The sequence below is a fragment of the Oxyura jamaicensis genome, chromosome 5, assembly GCF_011077185.1.
Source record: "Oxyura jamaicensis isolate SHBP4307 breed ruddy duck chromosome 5, BPBGC_Ojam_1.0, whole genome shotgun sequence".
In the NCBI taxonomy this organism is placed as follows: Eukaryota; Metazoa; Chordata; class Aves; order Anseriformes; family Anatidae; genus Oxyura; species Oxyura jamaicensis.
The window spans coordinates 10,797,949-10,815,724 of record NC_048897.1 but is presented as its reverse complement, the minus strand read 5'-3'; the positions used below and the strand labels follow the sequence as shown (position 1 = coordinate 10,815,724).

At 35.5% G+C, this 17,776-nt stretch overlaps 1 protein-coding gene across 6 annotated transcripts in view; it reads left to right on the top strand.

Moving 5' to 3' along the window:
* Positions 1-17,776, top strand: part of AKAP6 (A-kinase anchoring protein 6) — a 273,748-nt gene that overhangs the window by 230,737 nt on the left and 25,235 nt on the right. For all 6 annotated transcript variants that reach the window (XM_035328142.1, XM_035328137.1, XM_035328139.1 and 3 more), the window contains one exon: positions 7,454-7,669. In XM_035328142.1, coding sequence (XP_035184033.1) covers positions 7,454-7,669 — 216 coding nt within the window. The remainder of the gene's footprint in view (positions 1-7,453; positions 7,670-17,776) is intronic.

The following is a 17,776-nucleotide window of genomic DNA, read 5'->3' as shown; positions in this document are numbered from 1 at the left end:
ACACAAGTTCATTTGAAACTCTGCCCATTGTGGTTATCTAGCAAAAATTGCAAGTTTGTAATGTCCACTACAGGCAAATTATTTTTTGGGTAGCGTGGTTTAGGACTCATCACAAAAGCAAAACACAGGCCCAATATTTATCATACCTGTCTGATGTTCTCCATACTTTTATTTTAGCATTTTCTGGGGGCAAAAAAAGAGACCCTAACAAATTGTACCTCTTCTTTCAATATTTCTCCTTTGCATTTGTTTCTCTGGAAAGATAACTTCTCAAATTGAATGAAAAGAGGGCATGAACTGAATGGATTTATAAACACAAACAGTGCCAGAGTAGAAAAATGGATCCTCCTGCCATCATGTCTGGCTTCTCTGTCTGAATGACTTGGCTTATCCCCTGGAACTAAGTTAACCCCAGCTTTGCCATAGGTAGTAAGTAGCTCTAAAATAGTTGTGGAAATGAATCTAATTAATCCCCTATCTCAACCACAAAAAAATAAGGCTTGGAAAATGTATGCTGTATTTCAATAAGGAAAACGCATTTACATCCCAAACTGTTTTTCTTTTATTTTTAAAAGTTACCTTCCTGTAATTGCACGCTAGTTTAGAGCTAAGATAGGGAGCGTCTTAACAATAATGGGCACTTTTTTAACAGATTATTGCCAAAAGTGCATTCTTTATTCCAGAGAGACACTGTAATAGATACCAGCTCTTTAGTAATGATACAAGCAATCTGTAAGCTATTATAGTTTCTTTTATAGTAACTTAATCTTCATATTGTTTTATATGTCTGGAATTTTAAGTGTTTTTAATTTATGAAGAGAAGTATATTACGTATTACTAGTTACATGGGAATATGAGCTAAATATCAGACCATTCAACAATATTCTTACAAACAAATATTTTGAAGTACTTAAACAAGCATAAGGAATAGAAGGAATAGAACAAAGAAATTAAAGACTGCTGTATAGATATAATGGCAGCTTTCATGGACTGAGACCAGTAGCATTGATTCTGGATTGTTATTTTTTTTTTTCGAAGTATATACTGTACTTCTGAAGTAAAATGGGAAAAAAAAAACACAGGTACTCTTAGAAGGCTATTTAAAAATGAATATTTTATTTAAAATAGGTATATTTACCTATATTTACATTACTGATTGCAAATAAATACAAATTCCCTTGTACTATTTTAAAGATAGTTAAATGAGTGAATTAAGAATTAACCCAAATCTATTAAGTACTAGATTATACATAGAATACAAGCTCTTGTGCAGATTCTTGAAGTCAGTGTAAGAATGAAATAGTTTTTATTAGTTCATAGCTATTTTAAAGTGTGTCAGAATACACAGTTCACAAGGAATATGGTGAACTGTACTCAGACTTGGAAGAGAGGTATTGTAACACTTTGCAAAGCAGAGAGAAATGATTGGTGTAGCAATTTAGTGGTTGTAATGATATTAAAAATAGGGCTTTGAAATAAAAAGAAACAGTTCACTGTTTTGAAAGAAGTCATAGTCTACTTTAAACTGTCATTCTGTGTTTCTGACTTGCAATTAGATGATATTTCTGAAGTGTCAGTCCTAGATTCTGTTGTCACCATCATCATAATAAAATGTGACAGCAAAGATATTATATCAATACTTTTTCCATAATTAGCATTAAAGATGTCTCAAGGGTTAAGTACAAAGGTTTTCCACTGAATGGTCTGTGAGCCTTGTGCCTTTAAAATCTTTTAATATAGCCAAGACTGGTGACAACCAGGAGACAAATCTATGAACAAACCTGTTTGGAGAGAATAGTTTTGTGGTGTGTGATGTATGTTACGTAAATGAGCTTATTAGGACTCTCATCTATTTTATTATTGGTGCCCAATTTAATAGAGGCATTTAAAAAACAATATTTCTGCCTGACTCCTTGAAATGAAGAAGATACATTGATATAATTGAGAGCAAATGATTGCATGTTGTGCCATTTAATCATGTCATTTTTCAATTGCTGCTTTTTGCACTTCACTGCATACTTATAGAATATTTAGCTTCAGTATAGATTAAGTCCCACAGTCTGCAACTGAGTAGAGTTCCAATATTAGGTGACATTTTCTTTTAACCTTGAAATCAGCAAAAGCACCCATGTTTGGCAGTATTTTTCTGAAAGATGGCAAGTCATCATTCACTTCCTATCTTTGTCTTTTGGCAGTTTTGAGGAAATACTTTCTTATTAATAACATTTTTTGGAGTTATTGTTTTTCTTTTTCATTCAGTAACAAAGAGTCTTATTTCACCAAGTGTCCTGTAAGAGTGGAATTTGAAATACAAAGATGCATCACCCCAAACAAGGGAATGTCCCACAGGCATTGATTTAACCAAGTATTTGCAAGCATATTTTTTCTTGTTTTCCCCTTTTCTTATGTATTAGTGATGTGAATCGTGATTCTTAAAGTTTTATGTTAGCACTGTCGAAAACCGAAGCACTGTGCTAGCCAAAAATCAGATATAAAGATGCAAATTACATTTTTAAAGAGTTGTTTGATTGTTATACTGAGAAGGGCAGCTTCCATTCTCAGATGTTGTGTTTTATTTCTATATATGAATGCTGAGCAATAGGTCAATCATTTAATCTTCCTATCGTCTTCCATCAGGTGACAATGGATGCAATAGGAAGGATATCATTCCCTTCCACACAAACTTATGTCCTGTAGCAAGGAGAAAGAGTAAGCCGTTAAGAGACCAAGGTTAGACAAAAACTTCCTCTTAGATTGGGTCATTCCAGATTTATCTGCAATGGAGCTTCTTTCATTTTCCTAAAACCATCAGGCATTCCCCATATGTGGAAACACAACATAAAGCTGGAAATAACATTGGTCTCTGTATACATTGGCATTTCTTCTGAACCTGAATGCACGAAGAAAATTCTTCCATATAGGTTAACATGCATCATCTTCCAACATTGTTTCAAAGCCATTTCTGCATGGACCTCACATATTCCTAAGTGTAGAGTGAACGCAAGAAAGACAGAAGTAGTTGAAAGAAGTTCAGATCACTTAAAAATGATTTCCACGAACAATATGTAACAAATGGTTACATATCAAAAAATCGTATCTTAAAATTATGTGTGGTAACTATATGTGGATTATGCAGGTTTAAATTAACTAAACTAATTTTGAATTCTTAAACTGTATTTAGGTACATGTCCCTCAGTTCACTGAGAACCTTATTGTTATTAAATAACTAATATTAAACACCTGCTCAAGAACCTTGATGAAAGTGGGTTGGTGGCCATGTCACCTACCATGTAGCGTAAGAAGAAGGCCTACTTCCCAGCCATATTCTTCACTTATGTGGAAGGGGCAGTGCTTTGCACCTCAGGCACTGATGCACTGCAGGAAGGCTGAGGATTGAGGCCTGACGGACTCTAATATTGCCCAGCTTCACACCATTCTATGCCTCCTACATCCTCTGGCACTGCTTAAAACTGCACACGTTTCTGGTCACCTACATTTCACTTCAGAGTCGTACAGTCATGCAGAACATCTTGTGGCCAAATCATGGCTACTTCCATCCCCAGTGCTGTTAGCCCATGGCTTGGAAGGAGTGTTTGATGTCATTTGACTCAGCAGGGGCTTTTCCACATGATTTAAGGCATGGTATTAACAAGCTGTAAAAGTAGTTTCAGCTAGCCCTTTTTAGCTATGCGAGCGATAACTTCAAAGCACTGAAAATAGTCAGAGGGAAGAAAAATCTCCTAAGATTCTAGCAGCACAGATAGGAATCCTCAGGATGGGAAAACATGACTTGCAATAATGTTATAATGAATAACACCTCAGTGTTACCAGGGTATCTGTTGCAAAGCAAAGGACTCAAACACAAAGTCAGGTTCATACATGGCAGCTGCTGTTACTGTGTACACTCAGCCTGCAGCAAACAAAGTTGTGTATGTTAATTTAAGTCTCACTGCAAATGATACAAGTTAATGTGTTTCTCCCACATTTGCAATGGTTTGGATTGTATTTACAGTTAGTACAGCTCAACAGAAGCATGATAGCATGAGGAGCCACAGTCGAATGTGCCTCATCTCTTAATCTGTATTCCAGCAAAACTTTTGCTCACATGGGAGCCTAAATGATACTCCACAGTCTACTGTTAGATCATTTCATAATTTTCTGAACTGTCAAGTACCCAATCGCTTACCACCGCAGCTTTATCATGCAGCTGAAGCCTCGGTAGAGATACTCTGTGTAATCTGTCAGATTTTTTTTTCTTTCTTTGCTTTCTTTCACTTTATTTATTTATTTATTTATTTTTTAATTAATCATGAATTATACCTGTTAATTCGCAATGCAGAATGATGTACTTTGCAAATAAGTAACATAACTGTGGTCCTGGAAACATACTTCGGATGTACAATTTCCATTCTTACTGGTTTTTTACAGGCATGCCATTTTAACAACAGCAGATCATGGATGGATGTACAACACTGTGAGGTGTCATGACATAGGATACAGATAATTATTGTGTCCCTTTAGGACATTGTATACCAGACCATAATACTGCTTAGATTCATTATTGCTACTGTCATTATATAGGGTTTAAAGATGTCTTAACATGATTAAATTCTCTGGCTTTTAAAGTATTGTTGCTATAGCCAACTCTTTCAACACGCTGTTATATACAAGCAGCTCATTCTTCTCCTGTTTAATATTAACCATAATATCACATAATAAAATTGAAACAAAAGTGCCATAGGCCTAATTGTACTGTCACAGCCATGTAAATCAGAAATAGCTTCACTAAAGATACTGTTATTAGGCTGGTGTAAAATTGATGTAAATTAAAAATGACTCAGACCCTGTAGCTCTGTGTGCTAACACAATGTAAAGGCCTCACTTAAACTCCCATATAATGGCTTATGAATTAAATACTTCTTACCTCATCATATGATATGGTATTGTATCAAAAATGAACAATATTTTTAAGGGATGATGTAATCAGATTGATCAAAGTAAGTTAATGATATAAGGGCAGATTCTGAGCTGTGTTAACTTCCATGAAGTTAAAGCAGATCTATATAAACTTGACTGCCATTAGTATATATCTTACCATCACTTTCATAAAACGGAATTGCTTAGCTGGTATACAGTATAAAGTAAGGACCATGACTTTATCTTTTGGTAGGGCTTCCCCCCGTTTTTTTTTTCTGATGTGATGTTAGGCTAATGAACAGAATCAGAGGGGAAATGTGTCAGGCATGGTGGTTACATAAAGAACTGTGCAGGAAGCTAGTAATGAACTCTAGGAAAATAAATAAGGGCAAGTTCAGGAAATGTAAGTGAAAATGCAGCTCTGGTATAAATTGAATAATAAAATTCCTGGTCATATTTTGCCATAAATAGTGGTTTGGGAATTTGTCATTCACCTTATTTAAAATTCAGAAATATTAAAGGTACAGAGTTCTCTCATTATAGAAGTAATAGAATTCCAGCTATTACGGAGTTAGGGTAATTTACATTGCTATAGAATGCATTATATCAATAAGTGGAACATCTGTATGAAATGTCCACCTGCTGATATACTACTCAGCGTACTTTACAATGAAATGTACTTAATCATTTTAAGACATCTTCTAATGAAGCCTTATCAGGATTAACATTTTGAACACAAATACTTTTAGGCATTAAAACTTCTGCCTTAAATGAGATTGCATTGTCTTGTTTACCCTTGTTGATTAATAAGCAATCTGTTAACTGTTAGAATGGCCCAATTGTGCCAGTAAAAGTAGATTAGTAATTCAGCTATGTTTGTGGGTTTAATCATCATTTCTCTTGAAAGCTTTGAATAAAAAAATCACTTGTACACTACCCATAGGCAAAGAAAGGATATATATTTTTAGATGTGTACACTGTTTTGCTTGTAGCTTAATGCTATTGATCAAACACACACTTCCAGAAGCAAAATATTCTGTAGATGTACAATATTTCTAAGTAGACCTTCCAATTTTTAACATATAAGTGTTACAGAAATTTGGAACTTAAATTCACATGCTATATACTGTTACTGTTTTCATAGTATAATTCAGGAGGACATGTCTTGATTGCTTACCAGTAAACAGTTTTGAACAGCTTTGAGAGCTCTGGTTGCTTTTTAAATTTCTAGTTATTTATTTATTTTTGCTTCTTATGATTAACTGGAAGTTTAAAGGCAAATACCCTGTCTTCAGAAAAGATGGTAGTTGAGATTTTCTCATAGGGTCATGCACTTTCATCTGTGGCATCCCACAGAGGGAACCAGATGTTGGCAAGTTACAATTTAAATTATCTGGAAAGCTCCCATGTGTGGAGCACAGTCCCATTAAATTCAGGAGTAGCACAGGCCTCTGATAATAGTTGTATACTTGAGCCATGCAATGCTATAAAAGTATAGGGTCTTGGAAGCTGGTCTGAAGCAGTCATCCTCAGAAGTATTCATGCCTTGTGTACCCTAGTTTTGTAGATATTATAAAAACACATTATGAGTCAAATCCTGATTTGATGTTGAGTGACTATAGAATGTAATTGTGTTTGTATATAAAACTGTGCTCAGAAGCACCCCATGCCATTACTGCTTCCGGGTGGTAGATCTCTAGCTTTGGCATCTAAGATGCATTATTTATATTGCTATTCAATGAGACTCTCAGTGTAGTTATTTAGGTTTCTGGCATATAACCAGCATATCCTGGCTCCCATCAATATTCAGCAATATTAGGGCTTAGTGATTGTCTCCCATCATGCAGTTCACGTCAGACTGCATTCTTTGTGGCACTGGAATCTGTATGATGAAATAAATGCAATGAATAACCCATCTTTGAGAGGGATACAGTTATCATAGTATTCCTAAATTTACTTGAATATAGAAATACCCTGGAAATATTTTATGATAGCAAAAAACATGTGTAAAGAATTTTATAGTGACCTCTCTACTCTCCTTCCTTAAGGTCTGACAGGGTACATGTGAGCCATGATTTCTATTTTTTTTTTTTTGAGAAGTATATGCATGGATACACAGTATATATATATATAGTGTATATATATATTCTCATTGCATGAATACTACTTTTTTTTCCTTTTTTTTTTTCTGAAGAATTTCTGAAGTTGATTATTATCAGGGTAACTCGTTTCAGATGTGTCCCATCTGAATGGAAAAAAAAGAAGAATAAACCAGTGTACGCCATAAAACTTTCAACATTATTGAGACAGTTAGCTATGTATGGCATTTGTTTGAAGAAGACTGAAAGTAGCTTTATTCCTTCTATGCAATTAAGATTGTGTTTATCTGAAAATATAACACGCAGCTCTGGCACTAAGTATGGGAATTTATGGAAGAGATGAAAAAACTATTAGCACCGTTAGCTATCAGATAATACTTCATGTCTTCATATGCACAGTAGTCCACACTGACATCTGTCATCTGTCTGTTCTGCAGTCCCTATGCTGTGAGATCAAACAGAGACGTCGTGGGGTAGCCTCAGTGCTGCGATTATGCCAGCACCTCCTGGATGACCAGGAGACCTGCAACCTAAATGCAGATCATCAGTCCATGCAGTTGATAATCGTAAACCTTGAGAGGAGGTGGGAAGCCATTGTCATGCAAGCTGTCCAGTGGCAAACAAGGCTACAGAAGAGATTGGAAAAAGACTCGGTGAGTGATGCTTACTTTAAAAATAACTCATGTAATTTCATTTTTCACCAGAGACTTTTTTCAGTGTTAGGCAAGCAAGTTCATCTCAGAGTGTTTTCTTCTGACTGAAGATGCCATTCCCAGTCTCTACTGGCAACAAGTGAACCTTTTTACTTTTTCACAAAGCATTATATTGTATGGACACCACAGATTAAGAAGATAAATTCACAATATGTATGTTCTGTTTGGTGGATATTTAATCTCATCACATCTGATCCTGTTGAGTAATGAAAACAATCAGTGTAAGCCAAGTTTCTCAGTTCCTTACAGAATTGGGCCCAGAAACATATTTCATTGATTGTAAATATGTTTCAGAAAAAGTATTATCTGTGTAAGTAAGGCTGGTTTTAATTAGTATCCCAGCAGTAGATGTGTATTTCACATAGAATGCCAGGAGTATGTGATTAATATACAAATCTGTGTTATTTGAATATAAGTAAAATACATTAATTTGCTTTTATCTCAGGGAAATGATTCCTAAGAGGCAAAATAGCACTCTGCTTAAACCATCCATTAAGTGGCATAAATTAGACAGTTTTTTTTACAGCATAAACTATACTACAATGCAGTATCTACGTTTAAACAATAAACCATAGGGGGGACAAAATAATCCCTACTGTAACACCATTGGCTGTAATGGATGAATTGGCTCAGCATGTTCTGTGGTTCTATCATAATGCTGAAGTCTGTATACCAGAGCCACATTGACAGCAATAATAACCCTATGTAATGCATATACTGAAGAGCCTTGATGAGGTTTGTGACAAGTGACAAGGTTACATTTTTTTTTTTTTAGGTTTATATCAAAAAAATAAAAGGAAAAAATACTTGACACATACTTCCTGACAATTGTCTAACACTATTTTTGACTAACGCTATGTAGTGAAATACTGCTTTTGACTTCTTTTTGTTAAAGTTCCTTTAAAGAAATAACAGAAGCTATATTTCTCTTGGAGTTGTTTGTTTGTATTATTGTAATATTAAAATATACAATACACATTGTTAGAAAAACTGACCGCTCCTGAATGAAAATACTATCAGCCTAAACCAGCCAAGAAATAGTGAGTCAGTGAGAAGGATGCTGTCGAGAAGTGAAGTGTTGAAGATAATAATAATCTGCTGTCTACCTACCTTTATCAGATGTTATAAAGCAGGAGTGCTCCTCTGTCTGTTTGGTTTATTAACTGATTTGTTTTAGGTAGTGAGGTAGAAATGTGACTTGCGGAAGGAGCAGGGTTTAAATTATCTTTCAGGACAAGTCAAGAGGGGCATGTATGAGGGAGCTGGGAAGCAAGACATCATTGAAAAACAGATGGAATGGCAAGGCTGGTGTTACGAGCATGGGACCAGTCAGCTGATAATCTTAGTGCGGGTAATTGAGGAGAGTCAGTTAAGCCCTCAAAAATTTGATCTGATTGGAAGAAGTGTAAAAAGCTGATGAAGATACATGTGATTGTACAAGGTTATGGAGAAAAGCAAATGTATTTTTTTCAGCCTTTCTTTAGTCATGTATGTGTGGAGAGGGAAGTATCGACCCCAAAGGAAGCTATTGGAAAAAAAGAGATCAACTCTATGACCAGGAAAAATGACCTGGAAAAGTGTCAAATCTTAATGATGCTAAGAGTAATGATTCTCTCACTTCATAGAGCTAGTGAGAAAGAGGTGTAGATATCACAGCTGATCCGATGACCAGACTAAGAGGAAGAATGGTGATACTGACAGAGCATGAAGAAAAGAGGAGTTTGGGAAGGAGAGAGCAAGGATTGATTCCATTCTGACTGTGCTTAGTTTATGTTAACAGCCACTAAGAATGAGTTATTTAACAGAAAGGCAGAAGGGTGGGGTTAGATGTTCTAGAGTTTACCTGAAACCTCTGTTCAGAGGTGAGAACTGCAGGTATATGAGTGTGTATTATTATTTAAAAAAGGAGAAAGGGAAGTAGGTGAGGAGAAAGGCTTGTTAGAGTCCAGTGAAAAGCAGAAGGCTAAGGAAGAAGGACAAGCAAAGAAACACAGAGGAAGTAGACAAAGAGTCTAGAAAGCAAAGAAATCCAAAGCAGTAGCTTGTTGAGAATCTGATCAACCAGAGTCAAAAATAAAACAGAAGCTGGTAAAATAAAGGTCATGAGAAAATGTTAGAGAAATTTCAGTGGAATGAAAGAAAGAAACAGAATTAGTGAGGAGCCAGAATGAAGCTGAATAGAAATTGGAGGTAGGAGTTTTAAACAATACATTCACATTTAAATGAGAAGAAAGTCAAGAAATAAAAGAAGACAAATGCCATCTCATCAGTGACAGAAAGACAACATTCTTGGGATTTGATGGTAATGAATCTGGGAGAGCAAGAAATGAGAACAGAAGTAAGGGAAGTCAGTGATGAAATAGGCTGAGAAGTGAATGGGTTAGTAGATAAATGTGACACTGAGGAACAGGAAAGACTGTTAAAGAAAGAAAATAGAATAGTAAGGTTTTTAATTCTCTTGAGGAACACTGTTTATGTTTGTGTGATAGTTCCATCTTCAAAATATTTTTAGTCATATTACTAATGTATCAAGAGCTTTAGTAAACTGTTGGTTAGTGCTATGCAAAAGGTTTATTTAGTTGGCCAGCAGTCGAAAAACTAGTTGAATTCTAGAGCTTCAAGAACAAGTATGTACAGTATTGCAACAGCCAAACTAAAAAATAGTTCTTACAATCCTGAAGTTTGGATTTTAAAGGATGAGTCTCTGTAAGGTCTGTAACTAACTGTACAAGAGAGATGGGACTGGGTTTCTGCTATATTTTTCTGAAAGGTAAGGTATCACAGAGGTGATGAATTACTTTTTTCATCTACAAAGCCTATAATTTCATTGTAGTAAATATATCTGTTCTACTGATCTTAGAGCAGAAAGAAGTTGCAATTGTGAGATAGCTTAGAGAGGGCTGGACAGAGGTCCAAGTTGCTGTAGTGAAAGCCTACTATCTCCTTTTGCATATGGGCACCTGCCTTGTGGAAGCAGTTTTGTTTTTGTAGTTGTTGTTACTATAAATAAGCTGTTATGTGCTAATTAGAACTTGGTTCTGCTCTTACAGCGGGAGTGGAGTCTTGTGTTTGTGTGTGGGACGCAATCGATTGGGAGTTGAAGCATAGTGTTCAAGTACTGCAGTTTGCTTGATGTCCCAGTGCTTGGAACTTCACAAGGTGCATGCCGCTTTGTTCCCACTTTGCCTGAGGGAGTCTGGAATTATTTGTTAGTCTGAGTTGTCTTTCACTGTGCAGGGGGTGCACCATTCTTTCTGCTCAGAAATGGATGCCATTAAGAGCTATCATGATGCTCATTTAATTTTCAGTGTGGGTTGTTTTGTTTTGGAACCTCTCATTCTAGGCTTGTAATTAATAACATGACTCTCTGAAGTGTGTCAGGATCTACAAATTTCTCATGTTGATAAAACTATCTGTATTCTCAGCGTTTAAGGATTCCCAAGCTACTACAGGATTCAGGTTTCTTTGTCTTCCCTGGCCTGAGTTGGCTTGTTCTAGCCCTCCTTTTCACTCAGTTCCTGTGTAGTCATTTCTTGGGTAGGTACCAGGACTGTTTCTTCTGCTTCCCTATCTCTCTGTATTTGATGGTGTGCCAGTCTTGGCACATAAACAGTATCCCTTGGTAACAAGTCTTTATTTGTGGTTGCCCACAAAATACTGTAATTTATGAAAACAAATGAGATGTTTTTATACCCTGATGGCATCTGACTCATTTACGGCATCTGACTTGCTGACAGTAAATAAGATAGCCCAAATTATTTTATTGCATTACAGAAGTGCAAGAGTCACATGCATCTTCTACTCTCTCCTTAATTTTGTGTACCGGGATCTTCCTTTGTCCTGTTTCCATCCCCAGTCACTTATCTGAACCACTTATATCATTGCAAATGTATGCTGGAACTAACCACAAAAGGGTTTTAGATTTCTTTTGAATGGTTTGTCTTCATTGATGTTTTTCAACGGTGTTTAATTTTCCTCAACCTTTGCAAGAGCAGGCACCATAAATTTATAAATAACAAGAGATTAACATGTACTACAAGCACCTAAAGTCTGGTAAAAGATGTCCTTCTAATGAGCCTAAAGTTATGTTTAGAAGCTGAAATTATCAATAAGAATTACCCCAGGAGGTTGAAATGTGGTTAGATTCAGTAGGTTAATCTAGCTAAAAAGAATGAGGTATTCATACAGTGAAAAAAAAAACACAAAGATTACTTTAAAAAAACAGTAGACACTTGTCTTTTACTGGAAGCAGTCCTAATCTGTTTTAGCAAAAGAGGTTTTTATCTCCCCCATCTGTTTTTTTTTTTTTTTTTTTTTTTTTTTTTTTTTTTTGTGGTAAATTCTTTTCCCCCTGATTTATCATTCCATAGTTTGCTGGTATAATGTTTTCTGTCACCTAAATTTTAGCTTCAGAATTACACAGATGCCTTTCAGTTTGCCTAACAAGACCCTGCTGGCAACCATCTTAAAAGAAAAAGGAGTCTGTCTGGCAATTGCAACAGCAATAGCAACAATCTTTAGTCAACTAAACCCAAAACTGCCATCTAAAATTCATGTTCAACAGCTGGAGAAGCTTTAACTCTCTATCCACTTTCCTTTAGAGGGTCTAGTCTACATGAAAGAACACGGAACAGTTAAAAAAGGATTTGGGACAGACTCAGTCACGGTCATGCCCGCAAGTTTACAGCAGCTAAGTCAAAGTGGTAATATGTAAGCTGTTTTATGCAATTTTGTTGATTGTTTGCTCAGCTAATGATATACCCAGTTTCAGTTACGCATCTAGCCTCAGTGAATTATTCCTCCAGCCACAGATGTTCACAGTTTGATGTCCTGTCCAGGTCAGATATGTCTCTATGTAAGAATTCACAATGAGGTGACTATTGGTATTCGCTTTCCTGGGACTGTTTTACTGATACTGGAGTTCATGTAACTGACCTACTACTATGGCTCACATAGAGACAAGACTGTATTTTCTAATGGATTTTACTTCTGAAGTTGCAATTGAATTCCTACCTTTTTGGTGACTAGAGAAACTGCTTTTTCTCCAGACTGCTTATTCACTGAATGAGAAAGGTATCTGTTTTATAGAGCAGACAATCTCTTTTCTCATGCAACAGAGAGGGCCAATTATTGAAGGAACAGTATTAATGACGCTTTTAAAATGGAGATTTTGAGCTAAGATAATTTGGATTGAGGTGCTGTAATTCTCATATTGTCCAGAAATTATCTGAAATAATCATGTTTTTGATAATTTAGTCTTCTACTATGCTCCATGAAAAATTAAATTTTTTTCTTTTTCACCCAAGTCATCCTGCACACTACATTGTATGTCCAGCAAAAAATCCATCTGTAGTGGCTGGAAAGTATGCTGCACATCCAGCCACACAATTGAAAATAATAAGGCCACAATAAATGGGATGGCCTTGGGGTATAACACCCGAGGGATTCAATTGGTGTCGCTTTGCATCAATGTCCATGCATCATGGTAATTGAGGTAACATAACCAATTACCACATTTTAATTAGAGTTGTAAGGACTTGGGAAAATCTGCAATGATGAGACAGCTCACTTTAAAAAAAAAAAAAAAAAAAAAAAGGAAACTCTGTTTTTACCACAAGTTTGTTTCTGGGGTTCTTGGGAGCTTGTTTCTTAGTAAGTAAAAAGCCTGTGTAAAGCCCTGTTTGGTATTTTTGCCGGCAGCCTCTTGGTTTCATTATTTATAATGCACTTTGAAAAACAAATTGTTTAAAAATACTATATTGCTTCTGATCAGGTATCTTTATCCCTTTTCTCTATTCATCTGTTTTTGTGATGTTTTCTGCAAAATAAAACAGTTCTAAATAATGATAGGCATGGTGCTAACTGGTCTCCCTCCCAGTTCTCTATATTTAATTCACTGGTTCAATATTTTTTCAATCTGTGGGAAGACACTTATTCTAAGCTACATAAAAATACAAAACAAAACCCTGCATTCAAAGGTAAAAATGTATTTGTCATTGTTCTGTTATTAGATAGCTCCACTAAATAAAACTTGACTTCTGAAGGATTCTATTTTTTTTCACAAGCCATTATTTTGGAAGGTCTAGCTGTTACATCTAGCTAAAAATCTTGCATAAAATTTAGAAACTCAGCAGAATTGCCTAATACAGCAAAGTAATAAGTGAAGATTAACTTAATTTGCTGAGGAGGGGGAACTGTATGTTTTAAAGTGCTGAACACATGATCTAGCCTTCACAATGTAATTATTTAATGACTTATGTTTGAAAGTTTATCATTTTTTTTTTTTAATTATCTATCACAAGTCATTTTTGTTTTGATATTGGACCTCTTCATAGTGCAGTTTTTGACAGTATTTGTATTTCTTTCTGTCAGTCATCTTGTTCTGTTTGTTTTCAACACTGAAGATGGCTTGCTTTGGAGGTTCCTTCCTTAAAATATATATTTTTAAATGAACGGATATTTGATTGTAGAGTCTCTGATGTATCACTCTCAGCTCTGCACCATTGTCACACTTGAGGTGCTGTACACCTTTCCGCTTCTGGGTGGCATTGCGTGTCTAATTTGTGACATGGAATGATTTTCTGTAAGATCTAAAACAGAATTGCATAAACAGTGAACTAAGGTCTAAATTTTCCTTGACTTTATGAAAGACAGGTGATGTACTTCATGTTCTTGCAAGAAGTTCTGTATTTCTCTTAATTTTCTTGAAGAATGGCCATAGTTATGATGGCAGCCATTATGGCAGTATGCAGAGTCCAGATGACCTGTCAAGACTAAAGTTGGTAAAATGCTTCTGGTTTTGCAGATCTCGGTAAAAAATTGCAGATATGGTGGAGCTTAGTAAAAGTTAATTTTTAAAAATCAGATAATTATGTTACATTCCAGATAAAATCTCCTGAGTGGACACCTGCAGTGGTAGCTTTTTAGAATGAGTAAAAATAAAAATTAATACATTTAGGTCTTTCCACAGAGGACTCTTTTCCATCCTCAGTGAATGTAAAATTTTCTGTCACAACTAACCATTTTGGGCAACCACCCAGAGGTGGAATACTCCGTGTGACATTACCAATTCAAATTTCAGTCATCTCATCAAGGTGTTCTCTCATCAAGAGAGAGCAAACCCTCAGAGGTCATCATATGAGCTCATTGTCACTGAATCAGTCTTTTAGCTGTTGCTCTAATTTTAATTATGTTACGAGTCTCTTTAGTTGTAGGTGTGGTTAGGCAAGAAGTGACTGATGGTTAATTCAGGGACCAGAGACTAAGGCATCCCTATTTCACAGTCTCTGTCAAGCCACAGTGAACCTGAGCTTTCCCACTGGAGAGTATGGAAAATAAAGGTACATATTCCTAACTTTCTCATGAGTCTCAGATGATTTAAGAGTATGTTGAACAGTTAGTCCTGGGAGAAAATGTACTCAGCAATTCTACCTTGCTGCTTGCATGTCCTTTGTTCTTATCAGTTAATGAAAAGGGAGTACTGGAAGGGAAGTCTTAACGTGTAGCAGTTTCTGTATGGATAATGCTAGGAATAGGCTTTTCTGTGGAGCCTCTTCCAGTCTACTTTACCCTTCCTTTGTGAGGTTAACCTCCTAAAGCAGAAAAAAGTAGTTCACCATTATTGTTCTTCCAATTATTTTATCTGCATTGAAATTTCCAGACTAATGATGGTGTTGATTAGGTATGAGTTTGTAGTTTCCAGTAGACTGAAACCTACAAGAATAGCTCTTGCAGCTTGCTCAACCACCATCCTATAGTAGCAGGTCTTGATCACTGTCCACCTCAACTAACTGAAAATACTTCCCAGGGATGCATGTTTCTCTTCCAGGAGTCCTTGCTAATTCTACAGGCACCTTTAATTTCTTTGTCCCCTCCAGGGTACCTAACAAACTTTGTGATGTGAAAGGTGAAAGTTACTTTTTTTGTTGTTGTGGGCATGAGCACAGGAAGATAAATGAAATTACATTAGATATAAAGGCTATTTTAATGAGAAAATCAATTGCTGCAATACTTAATTACCCCAAGTACCCTTTGATTATTTTTTTTTTCTTTTGATGAAGCACACAACAGTTCTGTGCAGGACCTGAAATTTACTATATTTTTTTTCCAGTAGGTTTCTTTATAGGACTGGGATTGCTTCATAGTGGCTGACCATGGTTTTAAACAAAAAGGCTGCAAAAAGCAAAATAAATAAATAATATATCACTTTATATGATTTTTAAACCAAACGTGGTTACTTGATCATATATATGTATGTATAACCACTAATCACAGCTCATACTATAGTGAAAAACTGACTTCAGGTATTCAAGGCAGAAAATGTCATGGTCACAGTGTTACAGGACTAAGTTCCTGGTATTGTAATTGGCTCTAAGCATAGTGGCTGAATTGGGTAAAAAATAATGCCTCTGGACTAATGTTTTTAGTAGCATCCTGTGAGCAATCTCATTCAGTGATTTTCAAGTCTTCTCTTTAAATCACATATACTTTGAATTATTTTTTTCTCTATTATGTTAGAAGAAGAGCTATGTGAACGCACTGGCACAGTGCCACAAAATTTTGTATATATTTATTTTTATTTTTAAATAGAATTACTTCTTTTGATTTTTTTTGTGTGTGTGTTTCTTCTCTGGTTAATGCAGTTTTAATCTGTTCAAATGTGATTTCAGAAGGAGAGGAAATTAATGTAGTTTAAAGTTACTTAAACACCTTAAACTGCTACATCTCAGGGACTTTCAAGGCTGATCAGTGGTGCTGTGTTATCCAGTGAGAAGCTGGGAGCATTTTCCTTTGGAAATATACGAGGCTTCTGTGTTCATCCATGTGGCCAGAAGATTCTTCTGTTTCTCAGTGATCTGTTGGTGATTGTGTTTCTCTGGTGATGTTTTTGAGTTGGATGAGAGAATTTCATAGTTGGTAGAAAGTTGGGAACACTTTCCCTCTGATCTTTTTTTTTTTTTTTTTTTTTTTTTTTTTTTTTAAGTGATTGGTGTTTACAAGCCCTCAGAAATTCAGAATGAGGCGATCTAAAATGCCAGTTTAAGGTTTGGCTTTGTAATTCAACATATGTTCATGGAAAGTACCATATCTCCCATGAGTAATAGCATTTTATCCTCATTGAGGGTGCATTCTTACATGCATTCTCAACATTCTTAATTTCTTAGCATTTATAGATAATATTTGTAAATCCACTTGCCACAATTTTATATATAGATATATATTCATCAAGTAATTACAAAAATTCAAATTTTAAGGCAGCAGAATTCAATTCTATAAAACATAGAAATGTGAGCTTTCTAATTCTCTAATGGAAAAAGTCAACATCACAGTAGCAGGCTTAGGTCTTTATGTTTTGGTGGCATGTATTCAACCAATCAGGTGTAAATCTATTTGTCTTTTTTTCCGTATTAAACATTAAATAATGGTTGAAAGAGTGAGGGCAAAGCTCTTGCCACAGCTCTGATAGTAAGACATTCCCTGTTCCAGAAACATGTTCATTTGAAATGTAAGATGCATAAAATCTTCAAGTGAATTCTCAGGAATTATTGGGTTTAGTAGCAAAATATGTAATATTCAGAAGCTGGGAAGCTGATGTTTCCAGCGTATGCATAGTAAAAGAACTATCATATGCTGTTTAAATGGCAAAAATAACTCATTAAAATGAAAGAGGAAAAATGTTTAGATTTTTATTTTCAATGATAGAGGTCACATTTCAGAACTCAGTTCCTATTTAGGCATTTAAGTATAGGGCCAGATATATAAAAGTGCCGAGCTGATAGTGACTCTTTGCATTGTACTGTGTTCAGATTACAGGATGAAGTCACTATTTTATTCAGGTGGCTAGTATTCACTAATTGTAAGATCATGACTCAGGCCTGCATTGTTTAAAAAATTAGACTTAAGAGAAATACAAAAGTCTCAAAGTAGTGATTATTGAATTAATTTAATGACTTGGTGCATTGTAACTCTAATGACCCTAGTTCTGTCAGGAATGGTACGTGAGTGTGATTGAAGATAATTTTCTGATACTTTGTTTCAAGAGTTCTC